Source organism: Xyrauchen texanus, chromosome 45 (genome assembly GCF_025860055.1).
Source record: "Xyrauchen texanus isolate HMW12.3.18 chromosome 45, RBS_HiC_50CHRs, whole genome shotgun sequence".
In the NCBI taxonomy this organism is placed as follows: domain Eukaryota; kingdom Metazoa; phylum Chordata; class Actinopteri; order Cypriniformes; family Catostomidae; genus Xyrauchen; species Xyrauchen texanus.
In genome coordinates, this window is record NC_068320.1 from 10,677,292 (window position 1) to 10,688,080 (window position 10,789).

Genomic DNA, 10,789 nt, shown 5'->3' on the forward strand with positions numbered 1-10,789 from the left:
CAGAGGTTATTTGTGCTATTGTTATTTGGTATATAAAAACACACACACACACACACACACACACACACACACACACACCAAAGGCTCATCAGACAAACACTGTTGAGGACTACAATAATTTTTCATTGGTGCTACAGTAATTTCCCTTTTTATTTCCCTGAATATTACAAAAAGAAACATTCATACAACCCTGTAACAGAGCAGAATAGTTTAGTCTGTGTTTGCCCAGTCCATGTGCTGATATTAGTGGCATTTGTCCTTTCTACCTGATTTGGCAAAATCAATAGCTGTGGATTTGACTGCATTTCCATCAAAAAATAAACCTCTGTCAGTAGGGGTAGTAAGTTATCTTTGAAATATATGTGATATTAGATATGGAAACACACTAACATGTACAGTTTGTCATAATGCAAATACTGTACATAAATGCACTTTGAAATGCTGTTGCACATAGTGTAATGCACATGGACTATTGTTGGCGGTTCGAGGTGGAGAAAAATTGCTGTTATTTCAAGAAAACTTTTCATTTTCCACAGCTAATGTGCATCTAAATTGTAGGTGCCTTTGTAAATGTGTGTGTGTGTGTGTGTGTGTGTGTGTGTGTGTGTGTGTGTGTGTGTGTGAGCATGTATTTATCACTTTGTGGGGACCAAATGTCCCCATAAGGATAGTAAAACCCGAAATTTTTGACCTTGTGGGAAGATTTTGTTGGTCCCCATGAGGAAAACAGCTTATAAATCATACTAAATTATGTTTTTTGAAAATGTAAAAATGCAGAAAGTTTTCTGTGAGGGTTAGGTTTAGGGGTAGGGTTAGGTTTAGGGGATAGAATATAAAGTTTGTACAGTATAAAAACCATTCTGTCTATGGAAAGTCCCCATGAAACATGGAAACACAACACTTGTGTGTGTGTGTGTGTGTGTGTGTGTGTGTGTGTGTGTTGGGGCTGTAACCACAACATACTTTGAGGAAGACAAGTTCCCCCCAATAATCAGATATGGCCAGATTGTGCCCCCTGATAATGCCCGTGTTGCTTTCTGCTGCACCACTCGTCAATGTCATTTGAGATAGCCAATCAAATCGATGAAGGCAAGACTGAAATTTAAGAAGTTAAGCTGTAACCTTGTGGTGCACCATGCATCAGCAAGCAGTTCAGGTTAAGAGTGTTTGTGTCATGTGAGATGTAATTATCTAACTAAACATGCAATATTTGACCACTGTTTTATGATTGAAGTTGTAACGATCGACATGAATTTCCAAGGATGCAAACTATTCAACATTTGCCATAATTCACCATTTTGAATTGAAAATATTTAATGTGCAGTACGTGAGTCATTAATAATTGTGAATGTGAAAACATTAAGGAAGTATGTGTGTATATTGTAAATGAATTTAATGAATCAGGTAATCTGACAGGCATTTGAAAGAGCTTTTTAGAAAATTCTCTTGACATTGCCAAAATTATCTTTAAAAAATTATATTGAAAAAAACAAAACACAATGTAAAGCGTTATCATCTATAGATTAGAACTAAAACAATGTGAGACCTGTGACTTGTGACTTCTATTGTGCGTTTAGGCTTTGGCAAGGACAGTGTCATATGCAAATATTATTAGGTAATAATTTAAAATCAATTTTACATTTTATAAATAATTTCTTTATGTCTGTAATTAATTCTGAATCTTGTACAGCATCTCCTATGAGTCTAATTTTAAAGAGACTATTTTATTTTAATAAGGAGCCACCAGTTAAAGGAGTAGTTCACCTAAAAATGGAAAATGTACTTTTAGTCACTCATTTACTCACCCGTATGTTGTTCAAAACCTATATGCTGTTACTTTTAATTGGAACATAAAAATAGCGATTTTAAGCAGCTCTATTCCATAGAATAATAGTTTATAGTGAGCAGGAGCGGTCAAGCTTCATAAAGGACAAATACTATAAAGCACAATTATAGGTTCAGTATAAAGACATCATAACAGCAGTCCATATGACAAGTGCACTATATTCCAAGCTTTCTGTGGCCACACAACAGATGTGTGTTGTATGGACGACATTTATGGTATTTTTATAATGATTTTCTTTTTTTCTCTTTGGACCTCCACAACAGTGGTCAATATGAACTGTTTTTGTATGGAAAAGAGCAGCATTAGGATTCTTGAAGACAATATTTTGGTAATATTCCACTGGGGAAAAAGCAACAAGGGACAATTTGAGGGCAGTAAATACTGTAATTTGATGTATTTTCTTTTTGCAATCCAGCTGACAGTCATGTCATGTTACAGATACATCATATTATATCATGTCATCTTTTCTTTGAGGCAGGACAAAAAAGAAAGAAAAGAGGACAGAAACAGGCAAATTGCTGGCAATGCAGACACAGTGTTTGTCTTGTACTTTAAAAAAACATGTATCTTTTAAAACCAAATATTATACAATTTGGGCCTTAATTACATTTCAATCCTTTAATCAGAAAATGATTGCACTCAGCACCTTTACTATATGAAAGGACCAAACAGGACCATTATGTTTATGACCTCATCACCTGTAACCCCCCACCCCCAAAATGGTTTGGTCCCCCCCCCAATGTTCAAGATATGGGTACAGCCTTGGTGTGTGTGTGTAGTGTGTTAGTGTGTTAGTGTGTGTGTGTGTGTGTGTGTGTGTGTGTGTGTGTGTGTGTGTGTGTGTGTGTGTGTGTGAGAGAGAGAGATACAAAGAGGTGTTATGGATAAGTTGGCTCCGTCTCTGTTGCTAGGGGCATTAAATGGCCGGCAAAGCACTGTAATTATACAGAAGTTTGCAGACCAGAACATATTGTCTCCAACACTACAGTACCTATGATTATAGAAAGTGGTGCAAATATAAAACAAATTAAACGGGTACTGTTTCGGGACCATTTCCCCATCTTGCTAATGTACCCTAGAGGGAAAGAACACATTTCCTGTCTGAAAAATACTGTGCTATTTCAAATAGGTCAGACAGAATACTTGATTCATTTTTTTAATTCTAGAAATGTAGTTATTTGACCATAGATCAAAGTTCTAAGGGATCTAACAACAATGTATTATATTGACATTCTTAGCAAATGCTGTCTTACAAAAGCAACTTATGATAACTGTAAATGCACAAATAATGTTATATAGAAAGTATCAGTGGAGTTAGCAGATTAAAAATACTTGCTAAGCTAGCCCTTAAAACAGCAAGGATAGGCTCCAAACATAAGTAATGAGAAACCATGTGTACAGTGATCTTCGTGCATTAGCGTATGAGGTGTGTTTATCAGCATTTTAACTGCTTTGAACATGGCTCATCCAACCAATTTGCATTCTAGGCTTATTCATTTTCAATTAAAATCAAATGAATAAAGTCAAATTGTAGACTAAATTAACCTTAGCTATTTTGCTACCTTTGTTTACGTATCTAGATTATTCCCTAAATAATACAATGAGCCCAATGAGCACAGGACATTAGTAATGCAAAAGTTATATAGTGGAGTCTACAGTAAGTGAGTCTTGAGTTGAGGTCTCTTTCTCTGTTCGTCTGGCCTTTTCCTAATATTTGGCATTCATTGAACATTGTGAACAGTCAGTGAGCTAGAGTATATCTTATCAAATATGATTTATTGGCTTGGCCTCTGTGCTGCCACTTTAATTTGGGATGTAAATATCTAGTGGACTTCTACTGATTTCCTTTGGGAGATATAATCACAGCACAGTAATGTCCCTTCTACTGTCTCATAACTGATAAGGTCAGATGCTTTAAAAAAAAAATACAAAATAAAAGACTCCCAATGGACCACAGGGGGCCCTGTGGGCATCCCATAATACATGAAGCATCATTAAAAAATCTGGTACATTTGTTCAGTAGCTAATCACAAATAATAATCATGATAATAACGAAGTACTACAAATGCAGACATGCCCCCAATTTTATTTTAAAATTGACTGGCAACTTCAGTGTTGTAAAAATGGATGTGCTGGATTGTAAAATAATGCATATACGATTGCACTCCGAGCTTTATACACACACACACACACACTTTTTCTGAACCCAGCATGTGTCCATCAAGGATCAAATGATACTGAAACCCCAAAAACATGCATGATTACCACATAATAAACATGAAATTACTTTTCTAAGTTTTAATTCCTGACCTCCCTGCACATGCAAAGACAAAAGATGAGTTTTATTTCTAGAGCAATATATTGAATTAATTGAACGATTTCACTTCTTTCCCAAGAGTGATTTATTCTCTGTTCTAGGTTTATGAGGGGATATGCAGAGAGAATGGCCATGAATGAGGCACGTTAGAGAGATACACGGGAGGAGCTGTAACATCACTCTAAATGCATGCCAAACAGCATGCTTTAAATAAAACCAGGAAGAGTATTGAATACAACATAAATGTGTCACACTTGGTTGTGGCCGTGCCAACTGCTTGCATCAGCGTTATTGCAAACAAATGGAGCGACCTCAATTCATCCATTTAGTCTTTTTACACGAATTGAGTATTGATTCAAAATGCATAGACACACATGCATTAGGCCTTTCCTTTTAAAAAATTACATATTTTTATATAATGAAAATATTCATGAGGTATGCAATCATCTACTTGCTCTGTGTGTAGCTTCTATTTCATGAAAGGAAACATCTACTGTAACTTTTAAAGGGAAAGTTCACCCAAATTGAATACTCTGTCTTTTACTCAACCTAATGTTGTTCCAAACTTAATCTATTAACTTGCAACTTTAAATTGTAAACTTGCAATTATTTGAAAAAACTAGCAACTCCGATAAACAAAGTCATACTGTAATTGCAAGATATATATAACTTACAATTTCAAGATATAAACTTTGAAATTACATGAAAGAAAGAGGTATTTGCAAGATGGAACACACTATGGTCCCTAATAAATTGGTCTTCTGCTGTTGTCGCTCATCCGCCTCAAGGTTCGACAAGTGCATTCTGAGATGCTATTCTGCTCACTACAATTGTACAGAGTGGTTATCTGAGTTACTGTAGACTTATTGTCAGCTTGAACCAGTCTGGCCATTCTCTGTTGACCTCTTTCACCAACAAGGCACTCACTGGATGTTTTTTGATTCTGGCACAATTCTGTGTAAATTCTAGAGACTGTTGTGTATAAAAATCCCAGGAAATCAGCAGTTACAGAAATACTCAAACCAGCCCATCTGGCACCAACAATCATGCCACGGTTGAAATCACTAGGATCACATTTATACGTGATGGTTGATATGAACCATAACTGAAGCTTCTTACCAGTATTTACTTGATTTTATGCATTGCACAGCTGCCACATGATTGGCTGATTAGATAATTGCATGAATAAGTAGGTGTACAGGTGTACCTAATAAAGTGCGAAGTGAGTATAAATTAATTTTAAGAAATAAATTCACAATTACAATATACACTGACAAGCCACAACATTAAAATCATTGTCTGGTGAAGTGAATATCATTTATTAACTTGTTACAATGGCACTTGTCAAGGGGTGGGATATATTAGGCAGCAAGTGAACAGTTAGTTCTTGAATTTCATGTGTTGGAAGCAGGAAAAATGGACAAGCGAAAGGATCTGAGGGACTTGTGGCCAAATGGCCAAATTGTGATGGCTACACGACTGGGTCAGAGCATTTCCAAAACGGCAGATCTTGTGGGGTTTTTTCTGTATGAGTGGTTAGTACCTACCAAAAGTGGTCCAAGGAAGGACAACCGGTGAACCAGTGAAAGGGTCATGGGCACCAAGGCTCATTAATGCATGTGGGGAGTGAAGGCTAGCCCATCTGGTCTGATCCCACAGAAGAGCTGCTGTTGCACAAATTGCTGAAAAACTTAATGCTGGCCATGATAGAAATGTGTCAGAACACACAGTGCACAGTATGGCACTGCCTAGCCTCAAAGCGGTAAGAGTGCCCATGCTGACCCCAGTCCAGCGCCGAAAGCTCTTAACATTGGCACATAAGCATCAGAACTGGACCATGAAGCAATGGAAGATGGTGGCCTTGTCTGATGAATCACGTTTTCTTTTAGATCATATGGACATCCGGGTGTGTGTGCGTCATTTACCTGGGGAAGAGATGGCAGCTGGATGCACTATGGGAAGAAGGCAGGCCGGCGGAGGCAGTGTGATGCCCTGGGCAATGTTCTGCTGGGAAATCTTGTGTTCTGGCATTCATGTGGATGTTACTTTGACACATACCAACTTCCTAAAGATTGTTGTAGACCACGTATTCCTTGATGGCAGTGGCCTCTTTCAGCAGGATAATGTGAAAATTGTTCAGGAATGGTTTGAGGAACATGACAAAGAGTTCAAGGCCTTCAAATTCCCCAGATCTCAATCTGATTGAGCATCTATGGGATGTGCTGGACCAACAAATCCGACACCTGGAGGCCCACCTCGCAACTTACAGGACTTACAGGATCTACTGTTAATGTCTTGGTGCCAGATACCACAGGACACCTTCAGAGGTCTTGTGGAGTCCATGCCTCGATGGGTCAAAGCTGTTTTGGTGGCACAAGGAGGTGGTTTTAATGTGGAGGCTGATCGGTGCATACTCCATATATACTTTCAATTACGAGAAATCAAATCGCAATTGCGTAAAATAATGTCAGATTTGTTAGATATGTAGTCTATGTAAAGTTTATTTTAATTCCATGGCAGGATCGTGGCACCATAGATTTGAGAGTTTCAGTGGAGGGAAAGATTTTCAGCAAAAAGCAATTAAAATTTTATCTCATAAAGATATTGAATGGCTTCAGAAGACAAGGAATACTTTTCTGCTTTGGAATGACATGAGAGAACAAGTAAATGAAAACAGAATTTTAATTGTTGGGTTAACTATTTCCTTAAACCATACATAACAAGTTGGCCAAATGTCATGCAACCGAATTATACATGATAAAAAATAACTTTTAAACCACATTGTTTACACTTTAAATTGTTTAAAATTTGTACAACACTATAACCGATATACAGGTATAAAATTTAACAGACAATTGCAGACAAATAAACAGCTAATTTAGATGTCCTAACCCAGTGGTTCTTAACCTGGGTTCGATCGAACCCCAGGGGTTCGTTGAGTCAGTCTTAGGGGTTCGGCGGAGGATAAGACACACCCGACTCATATGATTCATGATGACACGCCCCCCTTGGCCATCGTTGGCTGCAGGTGATCACGCAACATCGCTTGGCCTATCTGTGCTGCAGGAAATTTGGTGCGCCCAGTAGTCGACTTGTGACTGTCGTGATGGTACGTCGTGTGATTTTTTTCTTAATATTTTAATCCCTTCATACTAACTATGTCGAGCAAAAAAGAAAGTGGTCGGATCGAATATGTACAATATGGATTCACATGTATAACGGAACATGATGGGAGTCAGCGTCCTAACTGCATTATTTGCAATGCCAAGTTGAGCAATTCTAGTCTAGCACCAGCAAAACTAAGAGAACACTTCCTTAAGCTGCATGGAGATGGAAAATACAAGAACACAACGCTCGCTGAATTCAAGGTGAAGAGAGCCAGATTCGATGAAAAGGCTACTTTGCCTGTTCTCGGCTTTGTACCCATCAACAAACCGATCCTCACAGCATCGTACTGAAGTTGCTTACCTGATCGCAAAGCAGGGCAAACCACACACCATTGGTGAAACACTCATAAAACCAGCTGTGTTGAAGATGGCGAATATCATGCTGGGAAAAGCGGCTGAAGTTAAGTTATCCCAAATTCCTCTTTCAAATGACACCATCAGCGACAGAATAGAGGACATGAGCAAAGACATCTTGGCTCAAGTAGTTGCAGATCTGATTTCAAGCCCGGCAAAATTCAGCCTTCAACTCGACGAGACCACAGACGTTTCCAATCTAAGCCAGCTTGCTGTATTCGTGCGCTATGTGAAAGGCGACTTGATAAAGGAAGATTTTTTATTTTGTAAGCCTCTTACAACAACTAAGGCAGCCGATGTGAAGAAACTTGTGGATGACTTCTTCAAAGACAACAATCTTTCGTGGGATATGGTTTCTGCAGTTTGTTCGGACGGAGCTCCAGTCATGCTGGGAAGAAAGTCTGGTTTTGGTGCGCTAGTGAAAGCTGATGCACCACACATCATTGTTACGCATTGTATTCTGCACAGGCATGCGTTGGCAACAAAAACCTTACCTCCAACATTGGCAGAAGTATTAAAAATTGTAGTGGAATGCGTGAACTATGTGCGAAATAGTGCTCTGAGGCACCGCATCTTCAGTGAGCTGTGTAAAGAAATGGGCTCTGAATTCGAGGTACTTTTGTACCATTCTAACGTTCGGTGGTTATCCCGGGGACAGGTGCTGAATCGTGTTTTTGCCCTGCGTGTGGAATTAGCCCTGTTTTTGCAAGAGCACCAACATTTTCATGCAGATTGCTTCAAAAATTCTGAGTTCATTCTCATTTTAGCGTACATGGCTGATATCTTCGCAGCTCTCAATCATCTCAATCAACAGATGCAGGGCGGTGGAGTCAACATCATCGAAACCGAAGAAAACCTGAAGGCTTTTCAAAAAAAGCTACCGTTATGGAAACGACGAATAGAGAACGATAACTTCGCAGACTTTCCCCTGCTAGACGACTGTGTATGTAAGATCGAAGATGTATCTGGAATCGGAGACATTTCTTTACCCGCGGAACTGAAGCAAGCAATTGCCACGCACTTAGATGAGCTTGCAAAGTCTCTCGACGGATACTTCCCTACAAGAGAGTCTTATCCAGCATGGGTGAGACAGCCGTTCACGTTTAGTGTTGAGACAACAGATGTCAATGATGAATACCTTGATGAAATCATTGAAATTCAGCAGAGCCAGGTCCAACAGCAACTCTTCAGAACAACAACGCTCTCAACGTTTTGGTGTCAACAAATGGTAACGTACCCTGTTATTGCTAAGAAAGCTCTGGAGATTTTCATACCGTTTGTTACAACATATCTTTGCGAGCAATCATTTTCGAGGATGCTGGACATAAAAACGAAGAAAAGGAACAGACTTTGTTGCGAAAATGACATGAGAGTGGCACTTGCCAAGGTGAAGCCGCGCATTTCTGAACTGGTCTCTGAAAGGCAACAGCAGAAGTCACACTGATTTGCAGTAAATATTCATTATTACGTTTTTGTTTTTGTGTGAAAATCATGTTTTAATGGTTTTGTTCTTTGAACACAGTGATGTTGATGCACGGTTCATTTTGTGCACCAGTAAAATATATACTTATGTTTTGAATTTAAAAAAAATCATATTTTATTTTTCCAATTAAGAAGTGTTCGGTGAATGCGCATATGAAACTGGTGGGGTTCAGTACATCCAACAAGGTTAAGAACCACTGTCCTAACCCCAACGCAGTAAATGCATTTTGTGTGGCTGTTTAATTGGACCGCTCTATCAGAACTGCACCTGTTTCTACCAGGGTCCCAACTATGCTCATTTACAACAAATTTTCCCAGCAGCCTCAAACCCCAGCTGAATTTACAATTCTGTTTACGGACCGCTAAGCCCTCCGGTAAACAGTAGTGTTTTACACTTTAGCCCTTACTATATATCTGCATGACCAGCCCATTCCCTGCTCAGAAACTAAATATAAGGATAAACAAAAAATAAGGTATTTGAAAGAGGGTCAATAAACAAGACCCAGTTCAACAGGGATAATAAAATAAGCAGTCGTCCATGTATCACGACGTGGCTGCTCTGGTCAGTGGCAGCTTACACCGCTGTGTTGAAATCATTCATAGTGTGAAAATATCCCTCACTTGATAAAGTTCAATGAAGTCATAAAAAGCTTCTACATCTTTTGTCATTTACTGAGAGGGCTGATTGGTGCACTGCAGTTGTAGTGACCCTGGCTTTCCTGTTGTCACGGTAACAGAGGGAGAGGCAGGCAGGTGGAATTGATGCAGGTACCCATGCAGCTCTCTCTTAGAGATCTTTAACTGTTTTGTATGAAATCATAATATATTCGGGGTTCTGAAAAGTCATAAACCAGAAATTAACAAAATGCAAATGCCCTAACATACAAGTACTGTGGCAGAACCATTGTACACTATTGCAAGGTAATTCCATGATACTTTGATGTATACTATGATACCATATACATGTAAAATGTATCATTCAGTATGCATGCTATTCAAAGTACTTCAAATAATTCCATGGTATTACCATCAATGTAGTGTCCAAAAATATAGTATTACCATCACTGTAGTGTCCAAAAACATGGTATTCTCATGGTGTGATATTCAAAATAAATAATACCATAGTGTTTTCTTGGAGGGTGGATGAGCAAATAAATGTATATTGAAATGTATTTTTTTAAACTTTATTATTAAAATAGGCTCTATTTATTGTAAAGCTGCTCTGGAGCAATACGTGCAAATACGATTTAATTACATTGAATTGAAAAAAAAAAAAAACATTTGGGTACATAAAAGCCCCATTCAAAAAAATGGAATTAAATAGAAAAAGTGCATTTGTAAAAACAGGCTAACATATCGGTTTATGAAGGTGATCCACACAATTTCAGATAGTATCTGAATCTAGTCTGAAAAAATTCAATTATACATTGTTCATCCCCTTCTACTGCATTCTCTTGTGTGAAAACATGAAGCCAGCATTCTTTTCTTTGTTCTCTCCGTTCTGTGGCACCCCCTTTCTCATTCAGAGAACATAAGCAAGAAATATGCTCTCTGAGTAACAGTCTCTGCCTCGCTATTCAAGGCAGTGCAAGCTCAGCTAGACATAAACTATCCTCATTCACT

General features: G+C 38.5%; 1 protein-coding gene across 1 annotated transcript; it reads left to right on the plus strand.

Moving 5' to 3' along the window:
* Positions 1-7,697: 7,697 nt before the first annotated feature.
* Positions 7,698-9,128, plus strand: LOC127637250 (protein ZBED8-like). The gene has a single exon (XM_052118201.1). It carries the CDS (start codon positions 7,698-7,700, stop codon positions 9,126-9,128), a length of 1,431 nt encoding a protein of 476 aa, XP_051974161.1.
* The last annotated feature ends 1,661 nt before the right edge of the window (positions 9,129-10,789 follow it).

What these genes read in the sequence shown, in the direction of transcription:
- LOC127637250 (XM_052118201.1), top strand. Translation starts at nt 7,698, where the DNA reads ATGGCGAATATCATGCTGGGAAAAGCGGCTGAAGTTAAGTTATCCCAA.